The following is a 14,421-nucleotide window of genomic DNA, read 5'->3' as shown; positions in this document are numbered from 1 at the left end:
ACAAAACCTAACATCAGTGAATTAAGCCTAACATCGATACATTAAATCAACATAGACAAAAATTATATAATGACATAAAATCTGAACAAACATCCATATTAATTTACAGAAGCCAACTGGAGTTCACAAAGTTGTATGAGTTGGTTGTATGGCCTATGGTAGTAAACTGGGCCGACATAGACTTATGAGCTCAGATTTACATTATACTGCATTTGAAGAAGTCGGTTTATATCCATAAAAGTTCATGCCAAAATAAAAATGAGTTAATTTGAAAGCCACATGTGTTTTCTTTGTATTTCTCCTTCTGTCTTCTTTCTCTTTTATTCTGCAAGAGGCCAACATGGCTATTTCTTTTAAAACTGCTTGATAGTTAGAAGACTTGGGTATAGGTACAGAAGATGGGGTGTGGGGTTGTGTTATTCCTAATAGGCAAGAAAAAATAAGATGCAGGCAAAAAAGGGAAGTAGCTGAAAAATTTGCAGGTCTGCATAATATCCTTCTCCTATGTTTAAGTACCTTCCTTTAAAAAGTGTATTCAAAAATTCCCACATTTTCATAAAATCAGGTGCGCCACAGATACAGCAAGAACTTTATACAAATAAAGGTTTTCTATACAATTCCGTGCGCGTAATGCATAGCATTGATAGCAACTATCCTTCATCATGACTGGAAACATTTTTCATTTAGTAGATTTGGACTTCATTAGAGACAGCCTGATGTTAAAAAATAAATTTCACTTGAAAAAACACCCAGATAACAGAATGAGCATTACCATAAAACTAGTGTTCAAGAAAAAGCTTATAATGTAATCCTATATAATACAGTATGCCCATGGGACCAGTATCCTTAGTTTCACCTGCCACATCTGACAAAATGTATCATCTCTAGGAATGATCTATATTCCTGGGGGGGTCTATGGTATGTTTTCTCTTGAAGTTACCATGGGGTCATGCTGGCAAATTCCTGGAGAGAATACCTCTGTAGGAATTTTCTAGGTCCTACAGGAGACTCCGTGGTAACTTCTAATAGAAGTTGTTTGTTTTAATAAAGTTTGTGATTATCAGTGGTTTCCTGCATCCACCATAAGCACATGCCTGGTGTTTCCTGTTCAGTTCAGCAAAGGCTCTAGAACCAAAGGAAATGAATGCCAGCACAGGATAAGTTTGTTGGGATTTTTTCACCAAAAAGTTCAAGGCACTCTAACAGGACCTTTGTATTTTGAAGATAAAATGATCTAAATTCAACAACTTTAAAAATATCATATACCCATAAGGTCTGTGTACTTAGTCAAAGGTGAAATTCTTGAGAAGCGGGAATAAGATCAAATTCAAAAGATTTCAAATCTAATCAAGTCTTCTACCAATTCTTTAACATCTTCTCTCAACTTAGAGAAGTATTATTTAAAACAGAAAGAGTCCTCCTTGGAATATCTAGAGTTTAGAATTATCTTATGGGATGTAATTAGGAAATAATGACAGCAGCTCTTGTGAGCAGTTTTGTTTTTGTTTTTTTTACAAGTTTCAGCATTTTACCAACATTTGCTTGATGGTTTTTAGTTTCATTTAGTTTAAGAATGATTCACTATTCTAATTCCTTTTAACAAAGATTTAAGCTACCAACTTCTTCCCTTTTCCATGGTCCAGTCTACAAGGAAACATACATTAATTTGGCTAAATAAAGAAATTTTAGAAATTGATTGAGTTGTTATCATATCCACAAAAAATAATCAAAATGCTATGAAATAAGCAGCTGACATTATGACCTTACCGCATCAAATTCCGCTTGATCATCTTCAGGCAGATCACTTGTTTCATAGACATCCGGCTCATTCCTGGCCTGGAAACACAAAGGTAATCTAATGAAGTCAAAGATATGAAATATGAATACAGGCAACCCCCCCCCCCAAGTTATGAACAGGAGAGGTTCTGTAGGTTTGTCCGTAAATTGAATTTGTTTGCAAGTCGGAACAGGTACATTTTTAAGTGTAACTCCAGCCAAATATATACAGTATATATATTAACATAGGGAAGGGTGAACTTTCTGCCTAAGCCAGAATCATCACCTGAACAAAGCACTGTTGGGCAGAAGCCTGCAGTCTAAAATCTCAGTTTGTTCAGAGACAGTCCTCCTCCAATAGAAGACACCACAGTGTCCAATATTCTAACACCCAGATCACAAGCCTACAGAACTGACATCAAAACAAGTATTGTCTCAAAGAAAAAAGTATTTAAAAATACCACACTAGGGTAGACACAGAGAAGATCTGTCCATCTCCAGGATAATGTTTCTGCACATTTAACAAGGAACAGATTGTAGTGTCTTGGAAGAAACATGCACAGACCAAAAAGTTGTAAATTCTACCCCTTTCAAGCCTTGATGCCTGCCAGTACATCGCCCAGAGCCGCTCTGTAGTCTCTGCCTCAGGTTCATGTGATTCTTTTTTTATCATCATTATTACTTCAATGCCTGAAATATAAAGGACTTCTTTATATGAGTTAACTCTACAGTATTTATCCATCTAGTCCAGTAGTGTTTACTCTGGATGGTTGTTGGTTCTCCAAAGTCTTTTTTGGTATGGCTCCTTGATCTTTTTAAACATTGATACCAGGAATGAAGACTGGGACATTCTACATGCAAACCTTCACCAAATACCAAGAGGCTACATCAGTATCACAAGTCAAGTGTACAAATGTTGCCAGGGTATATAAGAATGTCATTCTCAGTTGCCCATATAGCCCTCAAATCCCCAGGCCTCAGATGGCTTTCATGAATATTGAGCACCAGCTATTGGAAGAAGTTATACAGAGACTCAGTATAGACTGCTGTGAGTAGCAGGATGCTGAGCTTGAGATGAGTGTTTTCTGCACTGATATCAATGTACAATATGCACCTAAATCAGGGATGGGTAAACTTTGGTCCTCCAGGTTATTTGGACTTCAACTACCACAATTCCTAACAGCCTAACAGCTGTTAGGAATTGTGGGAGTTGAAGTCCAAAACACCTGGAGGGCCAAAGTTTGCCCATGCCTGATCTAAATGCACAATATGTGCACAATTCCATCCCATTCCCTGCCAACACCAGAAGCAGTCTTCAAATCACCTGAGCTAGCTTTTAGTAGAATATCAATCTTTGCCGTGCCTCTGTTTCCAGCAATGGCCATTTCCTTTTATGCATAACATGTATGACAATTCAGCTGTAGCCAAACTACACAGGTAAGATTATTACCCTTAAGGAAGTGGTGGAGAATGATATAAATCCAATCTCTTGAGGAAATAACTAGTGCTCTATGTGTGTTTTCTTGTGTGCGAGATCAGCTGCGACTCTCAGTTACTAAGAAAAAAAGGGAAATCTTCACTTCCTGAAAGACACTCTTTTCTTTATTATTTCATAGAACACTTGAAGATTGCCAATAATCTCTGAAATTCACCATAATAAGACTGTACTTTGGCTCCCCTTAAACCAGGGATGTGGAATACCCATCTCTCCAGCCACTGCTGTGCTGCAATATTCTATTATCCTGCAAAACTGGCTATGCTGGGGGGGAAAACTGACACTAATTTTGACATGAAATTTTTGACATGATTTGCAAGAAGGTCACATTTCATGCTCTACTACATTCAGCTAGAGTCAAGAGTCCCTTTTTCTCCATGTTAAAGTTCCATAGATATCTCATTGTGCATTCAGTCTGATCCTCTCTCCTACTGCAAACCCTCCTTTTAGGTCACCCTGCTGAGAAGTGGAGGGAAATTAGCTTATTTTGGGTGGGCACTGTAAACAGGGTTTCACTACAATACTAATAATGACTGATGTTAAGGATCAAGGTGTCATTTGGCAAATGAAACTGTTACTTGGTGGATGAAATCAAAGAGCACTGGGGGTATAGGGAGAGGCAGTTGCAACCTAAAACATCTGAAACATTTATTTATACTGATATATATTTAATGTGTACTGGCATCCCAATTCAAAGCAGACAATGTGAATTATCTGCTTTGATAATCTGGATTATATGGCAGTGTAGAAGGGGCCTTTGTTTGTATGCTACTACAAAATTCTACTTAGGCCCCTTCTACATTGCTATACAATCCAGATAATCAAATCAGATGATCCACATGATCTGCTTTGAACTAAGGCCCCTCCTACACTGCCATATAAAATCCAGATTATCTGCTTTGAACTGAATTATATGGCAGTGTGGGCACATATAATCCAGTTCGACGCAGGTAATGTGGATGATCTATTTTGATAATTTGGATTATATGGCAGTTTAGAAGGGGCCTGGATTTTTTCCTGGGGGACATGTGACAGTGGTGGCCATGGAATTGTTGTTGCATGCCTTCAGGTCATTTTTGGTTTACTGTCAACCACAAGGCACCCCATTAAAGGGTTTTCTTTGTAAGATTTGTTCCGAAGAGGTTCACTATTGCCTACCTTTGAGGCTGAGAGAGTGTGTCTCGCCAGATGTTACCCTCTGGATCTAATGGAGGAGAAGGAGGGGCTTTCTTTATTCCTGCTAAAGTAAGTCAATCCAAATAATATTCTGTGTGTGCAGCAGCCAAACACAAATGAAATAACACAAAAGGCACTGCAGACTATGGCCCTTTCCACACAACTGTATAAAATCCACACTGAACTGGATTATATGGCAGTGTGGACTCAGATATTCCAGTTCAAAGCAGATATTGCGGATTATCTGCCTTGATATTCTGGGTTATATGGCTATGTGGAAGGGCCTTAATTCAATCAAAGAAGTCAGCCATAGCAGAGAACTTGATGAACCAACCCGGACACAGAATATTATTTGAGACCACAGAAATGCTGGACCACTCTGACAACCATCATGTCAGACTACACAGAAGCCACTGAAATCCACAAGCATGTGGACAATTTCAACAGAAAGGAGGAAACCATGAAAATGAACAAAATCTAGCTATCAGTATTTAAAATTCTAAATCAGGACTGTAAATAAAAAACAACACTCAGAAAATGGGAATCCCAGACATGAATCAATCAGGGGCAGCTAACACCTCTGAACAAAAGATTCCCCCAAGCAGGAAGCAGCCAGGCTTTGTAGCTGCCAGGCTATCCAATGCTAATCAAGGTGATCAATTGTAACATTCACACTTTCCACAAACAGACAAGGTTCTTTCTCCCAATCTGGACTTTCCACAGATATATAAACCTCACTGGCCTAGTTTCCAACAGACCTCACAACCTCTGAGGATGCCTGCCATAGATGTGGCCGAAACGCCAGGAGAGAATGCTTCTGGAACATGGCCATACAGCCTGGAAAACTCACAGCAACCCAGTGATTCTGGCCATGACAGCCTTCGACCTACCGGTAGGATGCATCTACACTGCAAAATGAATGCAGTTTGACGCCACTTGAACTGCCATGGCTCAATGCTATGGAATCAGAAGAGATGTAAGTTTCACTGGGCCTTCATCCTTCCATTCCAAAGAGGGTTGGTGCCTCACCAAACTGCAACTCCCATGATTCCAGCGCACTGAGTCCTGACAGGGAAAGTGATGTCAAACTGCACCAGTTCCACAATGCTGAGCAGGCCTCCTCTACTGCGAGCCTCCAGCTGTTTGGGCCTCCAACTCCCAGAATTCTTGACCACTGAACAAGCTAGCTGGGGCTTCTGGGAGTTGTAGGCTGCAGTTGGAGGAGGCCTGCTGTAGAGGCCTCCCGTTAGGATCCTAATGTGGCCCTAAAAGAGCCTGCCTCCTGCTCCTCAGCCATCCCTTCCCTTCCATCCACAGAACCCAGGCACCACACCCGACCACACCCTTTCCTCCCTTTCTCCAGCCTTCAGGCCCCTCAGCCTGCCTCCCTCCCAGACCTCGCCCGGCCTCACTCGCCACTCACAATGCCGGGCAGGTCCGCGTACTTGGGGTCAGCCATGGCCAGGGAAAGCGCGACGGGCTGGATGCTCTAAGGCCGGCCGAGGGCAAGAAGACCACTCAAGTCTCGCGAGAGGAAGCAGGCAACGGGAGAACAGAAAGGCAGTCCTCGAGCGCGCGGTGCCTTCTGGGAGCTGTAGTCGCCAGGAGAGGGAAGCAGTTGCGCATTGTGGCTTGGGAAGAAGCATGAATGCTGACGTCACCGCTTTGTCAGCCTTCTCAGCTGGCCATTGGTCACCTTGATAGATATTTAATCCGCCAGCAGTTTGACGCTGTGGTCCCTTCCACAGCTGCATAAAATCCACATTGAATTGGATGATATGGCAGCATGGATTCATATAATCCAGTTCAAAGCAGATATTGTGGATTATCTGCCTTGATATTCTGGGTTATATGGCTGTGTGGAAGAGCCCTAAGGCCCCTTCTATACTGCCATAAAATCCAGATTATGGCAGCATGGATTCATATAATCCAGTTCAAAGCAGATAATGTGGATTATCTGCTTTGAACTGGATTATATGAATCCATGCTGCCATATCATCCAGTTCAGAGCAGATAATCTGGATTTTATAGGGCAGTCTAAGAGCCCTTCCAGACAGGCCTTATATCCCAGTATCTGATCCCAGGTTTTCTATTTATCCCAGATTATCTGGCAGATTATCTGGGGGACCCTAGTGGCACAGTGTGTTAAAACGCTGAGCTGTTGAACTTGCGGACCAAAGGGTCCCAGGTTCAAATCCCGGGAGCGGAATGAGAGCTCGCTGTTAGCCCCAGCTCCTGCCAACCTAGCAGTTCAAAAACATGCAAATGTGAGTAGGTCAATAGGTAACGCTCCAGCAGGAAGGTAACGGCACTCCGTGCAGTCCTTGGAGGTGTCTATGGACAACGCCGGCTCTTTGGCTTAGAAATGGAGATGAGCACCAACCCCCAGAGTCGGCCACAACTGGATTTAACATCAGGGGAACCTTTACTTATTTGGCAGTACGGACTGTATAATCCAGTTTAATGCAGGAAATCTTGGATCGGACATGGGGATATAGCTCCTGTCTGGAAGGACCCTAGATGGGGCCCCAGATGGTCAAGGCACGTAATCTATATTGTCGTCTTTGAACTGGATTATATGAGTCCACACTGTTTTATAATCCTGTTAAAATTAGATAATCTGGAGTTTGTCCCTGTTGGTTCTACTGGACCTCTCAGTTGCCTTCAATACCATAGACCATGGTATTCTGGGGTGCCTCATGGGAATGGGTCTTAGAGGTATTGTTCTGCAGTGGCTCCAGTCCTTGGAGGACCATTCCCAGAAGGTGTTGAGGGAAACCTGCTCAGCGCCGCAACCATTAACTTGTGGGGTCCCGCATTCTGCAGTATTGTCCCTCATTTTGTTTAAAATCTGTGTGAAGTCGCTGGGAGAGATCATCCGGAGTTCAATGCTTTCTGTACGCAGATGACATCCAACTCTATCACTCCTTTCCATCTAATGCTAAGGAGGCTGTCCAGGTGCTGAACCGGTGCTTGGCAGCTGTGATGATCTGGATGAGGGCGAACAAATTGAAACTGAATCCAGACAAGACAGAGGTACCCCTGGCCTGTCAAAAGGCCGAACAGGGTATAGGGTTACAGCTTGTGCTGGATGGGGTTACACTCGCTATGAAGACACAGGTTCACATCTTTGGAGTTCTCCTAGACTCATTGCTGAACCTGGAACCCCAGGTCTTGGCGATGGCTAGGGGGCCTTTTGCACAATTAAAACTTGTATGCCAGTTGTGTCCATACCTTGGGAAGTCAGACTTGGCCACAGTTGTCCATTCCCATATTACATCCCAAATAGACTACTGCAACGCACTCTACATGGGGTTGCCTTTGAAGACTGCTCGGAAGCTTTAAATGGTCCAACGGGCGGCAGCCAGATTGCTCACCAGAGCAGCATACAGGGAGCATAAAACCCGCTGCAGTGTCAGCTTCACTGGCTGCCAGTCTGCTACTTTTTTTCATGTCAGGAGCAACTAAAGTTGCTTCTGGAGTGAGAAAATTGACCGTCTGCAAGGACGTTGCCCAGGGGACGCCCAGATGTTTTGATGTTTTATCATCCTTGTGGGAGGCTTCTCTCATGTCCCCGCATGGAGCTGGAGCTGAAAGAGGGAGCTCATCCGCGCTCTCCCTGGGTGGGATTCGAACCTGGCAGCCTTCAGGTCAGCAACCCAACCTTCAAGTCACAAGGCTTTTATCCCCTAGGCCAGGGGTCCCCAAACTAAGGCCCAGGGGCCGGATGCGGCCCTCCGAGATCATTTACCTGGCTCACGCCCTCAGTTTTATAATATATTCTATATACATATAATATTGATAATAATATTATAATTTAGTACAATATAACACTAATAATAATACCATATAATAATAATAATTATATATTCTATATTACATATAATATTACTAATAATATTACAGTATAGTGGTATAGTTCAATATAGTAATATATAATGCTAATATTGTGCTATGCTAATAATATAATATATTGTATGTACATATAATTTGTAAGCCACTGTGAGTCCCCTTTGGGGTGAGAAGGGTGTGATACAAATGTAGTAAATAAATCCAGTAAATAATAAATAAATAAATAAATAAATTTTAGACTTGGGCTCACCCAAAGTCTGAAATGACTTGAAGGCACACAACAACAACAACAACAACAACCTTAATTAACTTGACTATCTCATTGGCCAGAAGCAGGACCACACTTCCCATTGAAATCCTGATAAATGTATGTTGGTTAAAATTGTTTTTATTTTTAAATATTGTATTGTTCTTTCATTGTTGTTGTTGTTGTTGTTGTTGTTGTTGTTTTTGCACTACAAATAAGACATATGTAGTGTGCATTGGAATTTGTTTGTATTTTTTTCAAATGATAATCTGGCCCCTCAACAGTCTGAAGGATTGTGGACCGGCCCTCGGCTTAAAAAGTTTGAGGACCCCTGCCCTAGGCCATTGGAGGCTCCTGATCACAATTCAAAGTGAATTTTTACTTTAGTCTATGAAGCCCTAAACGGTTCTGGACCAGCTACCTGTCGGGAAATATCTCCCTCTATGATCCACCTCGGAGGTTAAGATCATCGGGGGAGGCCCTGTTCTCAGTCCCACCTCCTTCACAAGCGTAATTGGTGGAGACGAGAGACTGGGTCTTCTCAATGGGGGCCTCTCGTCTATGGAACTCCCTCCCCAGCGAAATTAGATCAGTCACCTGTCTCCTGACCTTCAGGAAAAACTTAAAACATGGCTCTGGGACCAAGCCTTTGATCAGTAATTTAGCAGTGTAATAAGGGATACGAATTAATAAGATTGACAAACAGCACGGCCCTGGATTATGATTTGGATATAATGATTTTAATTGATGTTTTAATAATTGGGGCCCCTGGTGGTGGCACAGTGTGTTAAAGCGTTGAGCTGCTGAACTTGCAGACCGAAAGGTCCCAGGTTCAAATCCTGGAAGCGGAATGAGCGCCCGCTGTTAACCCCAGCTCCTGCCAAACTAGCAGTTCGAAAACATGCCAATATGAGTAGATCAATAGGTACCACTCCGGCGGGAAGGTAACAGCGCTCCATGCAGTCATGCCGGCCACATGACCTTGGAGTTGTCTACGGACAACGCTGGCTCTTCGTCTTAGAAAGTGAGATTGTAGCGGAAGCCAGATTTCCCCTCTTCCCGGCTTCTCGTGTGTCTGTGCGGACGCAGTGGAAGTAGGAGACAGACAACTGGAGTTTTTTTTTCCAAAGAAAGCAGTTTACTAAAGTTCCTGCAGCTGCAGAGGTTCATCCCACGCACAACTAGATGCTGAAAAGGGAGAGCCCCTCCGACAGGGTCAAGTGTCTATTTATACAATTCAATGGGTTCGGTTTAGGACCGCCCACATATCAAACCATTGGTGCATATTTGTGGTGCAGTATTACATTTCATTACTTCCGTTTCTCTCAAAACACATGATTTCAGGGAAATCATGTGATAACCCATCGGCTGTGTTCCTGGCCTGCTCGTACCTCCTTATATGGCCATTTCCTCCTACCCCTTCATTCCTGCCTTATTCCCCCATTTTTTTTTTGCGAAGCGTGTATACAAAAGCTGAAGCAAACCAAATGAGCAGACTTATGGGTCCCTCCAATCCCTTCTAGCTTGCAGCCAAGCTATCTTTTCAGTGGAAAATGAGCGCAGAATAGCATTTGTACATAGTTTCATCACCAGAGGTAAACAACACACGAGGATTAAAAATATTAATCAGGTTTTAGAAAGGACATAGTCCACAGTAGAATTCTGATCTAGCCCAGTCATTTGGCTTCTTCCGATGATGGATTTGTTGCTATGGCCAGAGGTGGCCATTCACATACATGTCCAACTTTCAGGTCTTTTCAGTCTTTGGCATAAAGTCAAACTGGGGGTGTGTTTCCTCTTCCTTGATCAAAGGAATAATGTTCAGTTAATTTGAAGAAAGTCTCTTTGTCCAATCAAGTCTCTAGTCTCTAAGAATTGTCTCTGTGTAAAGAAAAGTCTGTAAAGAAAATCTCCATCTCTCACAGGGCTTTAGCTGTCATACCCAGTATACCCAGCGTGTGGCGTGGGGTAGACTTAAACTCCTGCAGGTTTTGGATTCCAAAACAGGCCTTCCAGTAATAATGCCTTATGGATCTCCAATTTAGGAACAGGAGTCCAAAAAGCTGAAAAAGAAAGCAGGAAGACAGTGAGAGAGAAGGGGGGAGGGGGAACGGATTACCCATCTGTCGATCATCCTGTTCGGCATCACTTTTGTCTCAGCCAATCTTGTTGAAATCCCTTGTCTCTCCATGGGTGGGGCAGGTAGGCCACTATTCAGCTCCCAAACGACCCCTCCATGGCCTCTTGAGAAACGATTCCTCCATGGGTCTTCTTTCGCGATCTGCAGTAATCCTTTTTACTCTGGTCCTGCTGCAATGGTTAACTTATTTTATTCTTTGTCACATTGCCTCCGTGCTATATCCTCCTTTTGGCTTAAAAAGCAAGGTTGTTAGATGGCATATGAAAAAGTCCCTCATTGTCTCTCAAATCCGGCAAAAATCCGAATTATTTGCAATGTCCCGTTACAAAAGGTCCTAACCAGGAGAGTTGGGTCAAAATAGAAAATTGTATGTTGTTGAGTTGGTCAGCCCTTACAGCCTCCGGCCTGATGCCACACTCCATCACAGCCTTAGCACTCAGCAACACCTATAGGCCCTCCCAGGCCTCTCAATAAACATGTCTCATAGACTTCTGGGTTTATCCCATACAGGAGTTCAGGACCTGTAGCAAAAAAACAATGAGAGGGAAAAGAAGGGGAGGGAAATACTCATCCTTCCAGGCTGTATGGCTCTTGAAGCACTCTCTCTAGTCGTTTCGCTCACATCCACGGCAGGCCTCCTCAGAGGTTGTGCCTTTGACAACACACTCATCTGTCTTGAAATCCAACAAAATCTTTCTTCTCCGCATCTTTTTCTTTTCTTTTCCGCAAATGATTTAACAATCGTCTATCCACTTGCTGCAATGCAATCTTCCACTCCAGTCCTGCTGCAGTGTTAAACTTACTCAATTCCCCTTTTACACCGACTCGTTGAACAGATCAAAATTTGTTAGTAACACACGTTGAAAAGCCTCCTGCCGCTTCTCAAATCTGGCAAAATCCAGGCTGGGGGCGATGGAAAAAATGCCCCTATTTGCATGATCTAATGTCCCGTTTACAAAAGTCCTAGTCCTCCCTTTCCGTAACCTTTAGAAAGAGTTGGGCCAAAATCACAAAGTCCAGAATCCAAATCTCACAAAATTATTATGAAGCAACATGAGACGTAGCCAATTATATCATGTCTTTGGTTCTCAAAAGGATAACTTTTTATCACTTGGGCACTAGCTCCCTTTTTGAATAAAATGTCAATAAAAAATTTAAAAATCAATGTCAGTTCTTAATCCTTCTGTGTCAGGAATATGGGGTCAATTTTTTTTCAAAAATAAATATATTTTTTTTGCACTGCCAACTTGTGACAGTTTTCCATACAAAGTCTCCACAACCAATAACTCCTCTCCTTGTCCTCTCCCCTCAGCATTCATCTCCTCTCCAAAACATTCATTCACATTCCTTCTCCTTCTTCTTGACTCACCAAGACCACCTGTATTCCAAAGTGCTGCAAAAAAGAACCTCCAACATTTCCCTATAACCTGTAAGGGGTTTAAACAGTCTGTAGAACAGAAAAAGGGGGAGTAGCCCACAGAGGCTTGAGTTTTCAAAAGTACACTTGTTCAGGCTCATTTTTTTTTTCCTTGAGATTCAATTTCTGGGCAGATGTCCAGCTCTTATCTGTTGTATCACCATGTTCTCTAAAAACACTGAAGCATTGTTCTTTCAAAACAAGGATTTTTTTTTCTTCAAGCCTAAGACCATTTTTTTCCCCAAAAAAATATCTACAGCTTCCGAATTGCTTCTGAACAAATCTACTAGCATTGTTTATAACTCTTTATGCATTTTGAATTCAACACATACATCTCATTCACACAAGGTCCACAGGAATTCTGATTAGTGGGTAGTTGTTTAGATAAAGTCACACACTCTCTCTCAGCTCATGAAACATTCTCACCCAGTTGTCCCAAAACAAGTCCAAAGCAAGGATTTAAGATCTAGGTGAAAGACAGAACCCCTATATATATATATATATATATATATATATATACACACACACATTTACATCATCATTTTCTTTCTTTTTTTTCATATTTAATTCACATTACATTTTTAAAACTTCACTAGTTCACAGCGGCTTTCATTGACCTTGGCTGTCCACTGGAATTCCATTATCTTTCTCTGGGCATTTCGCCTGAGTTTAACAAGAATGACAGGGAAGAAACATTCTAACAAACTTATCGTTTTTACCTTGGACTGTCTGCCAAGATTTTCCCACTATCTTTTTGGCATGAGGCCCAGGTGCAAAGGAAAACTTTTTAAGAAAACAGCCTTTGTTCCTCAGAAATAACAAGGAAAACTCCTTTGAAAGACAGTTTCTGAGCCTCAACACCACTTTAACAGCCTCCCTCCCTTTTTCTCGCCTCTCTGCAGCTTGTCAGCAAAAGCAAACTAACACAGACAGACCCTCTTCGAATCAGATTTTTTCAACCATAATAAAACATTTCTAGATATTTGTGCTCAACATTTTTTGTGTAAATCTATAGATTCATTTTTCATTTTCACTTCAATATTACCACGAAACATGCAGAACTTGAAACTCATTATTCCCCACACATGACAAAGAAATCAAACAGTTTTTTTTTTCCCTTTCCCCGGGAGTTGCGACTCCTCATGAGCCCTGCACGACTTGGTCTTGGGGCACCCTCACAAGTCTTGTTCTCTGGGGAATTCCTTCTACGGCTCTACTTGCAACTGAGCCGAAATTGTCTAACATACACTGTAATGGGGTGGTGGATTTGAACCCACTGCCTCCCATCCTGCCTAATAGAGGGGACTGCCTTGGCCTGGGCACCTGGACACTCAACGGTGTGTGTCAGGAATCACAAGACAGAACCCCTTTATACCTCCCTGGGAACCTTTGTGTGTCCCTCCCGGCGCCGGTAACTGTGTTCCCTTAGTGTCTCATTTAACCACTATACTTGCCAGATTGCTGTAGACGTCGGACCAACCTTCGCCCCTGGACTTTTCCCTGGATCCTTTTCCTCCTGGCTGGTATCTTTGGAACCTCGCTGTCGTTGCGGCTCCCACCGTCGGCCGGCGTTGGCATCAGAGGCAAGCACCGCAGCCGGTCTTACAATATTCAGGGGCCCCTTCTCGTCTCACGGTAGTTGCCTCTGGCCCCCACCGCCGAGTTGGGATCGTCCCGCCAACGGGATCCGTCTCCGATCTCCTGGCCCGTCTTATTGTGGAATCACGTCGGGGTCACCAGAAAATGTAGCGGAAGCCAGATTTCCCCTCTTCCCGGCTTCTCGTGTGTCTGTGCGGACGCAGTGGAAGTAGGAGACAGACAACTGGAGTTTTTTTTCCAAAGAAAGCAGTTTACTAAAGTTCCTGCAGCTGCAGAGGTTCATCCCACGCACAACTAGATGCTGAAAAGGGAGAGCCCCTCCGACAGGGTCAAGTGTCTATTTATACAATTCAATGGGTTCGGTTTAGGACCGCCCACATATCAAACCATTGGTGCATATTTGTGGTGCAGTATTACATTTCATTACTTTCGTTTCTCTCAAAACACATGATTTCAGGGAAATCATGTGATAACCCATCGGCTGTGTTCCTGGCCTGCTCGTACCTCCTTATATGGCCATTTCCTCCTACCCCTTCATTCCTGCCTTAAGATGAGCACCAACCCCCAGAGTCAGACATGACTGGACTTAACGTCAGGGGAAAACCTTTACCTTTTACCTTTAATAATTGATGTTTTTAACTGCTTGGATTTTAATGTATTTGTTTATTTTATAATATGTAAATATATGGCATCAAATTGTTGCCTGTTGTAAGGCCGTT

At 42.7% G+C, this 14,421-nt stretch overlaps 1 protein-coding gene across 2 annotated transcripts in view; it reads right to left on the bottom strand.

The window, feature by feature from the left end:
- Positions 1 to 6,028, bottom strand: part of dctn2 (dynactin subunit 2) — a 48,042-nt gene extending 42,014 nt beyond the window's left edge. Inside the window, exons 1-2 of one of the 2 annotated variants that reach the window (XM_003223642.4) lie at positions 5,871 to 6,028; positions 1,768 to 1,836 (exon numbers count right to left, since the gene is read on the bottom strand). In XM_003223642.4, the coding sequence (XP_003223690.1) occupies positions 1,768 to 1,836; positions 5,871 to 5,906 (105 nt within the window). In that variant the 5' untranslated portion in view covers positions 5,907 to 6,028. Of the gene's footprint in view, positions 1 to 1,767; positions 1,837 to 2,361; positions 2,467 to 5,870 lie in introns of those variants that run through there. The other variant, XM_016995224.2, reaches the window with a different exon arrangement.
- Positions 6,029 to 14,421: the final 8,393 nt, after the last annotated feature.

The sequence above is a fragment of the Anolis carolinensis genome, chromosome 2 (genome assembly GCF_035594765.1).
Source record: "Anolis carolinensis isolate JA03-04 chromosome 2, rAnoCar3.1.pri, whole genome shotgun sequence".
NCBI classification, from domain to species: domain Eukaryota; kingdom Metazoa; phylum Chordata; class Lepidosauria; order Squamata; family Dactyloidae; genus Anolis; species Anolis carolinensis.
The sequence above is the reverse complement of the archived record's forward strand: the minus strand, read 5'-3'. Positions and strand labels throughout refer to the sequence as shown.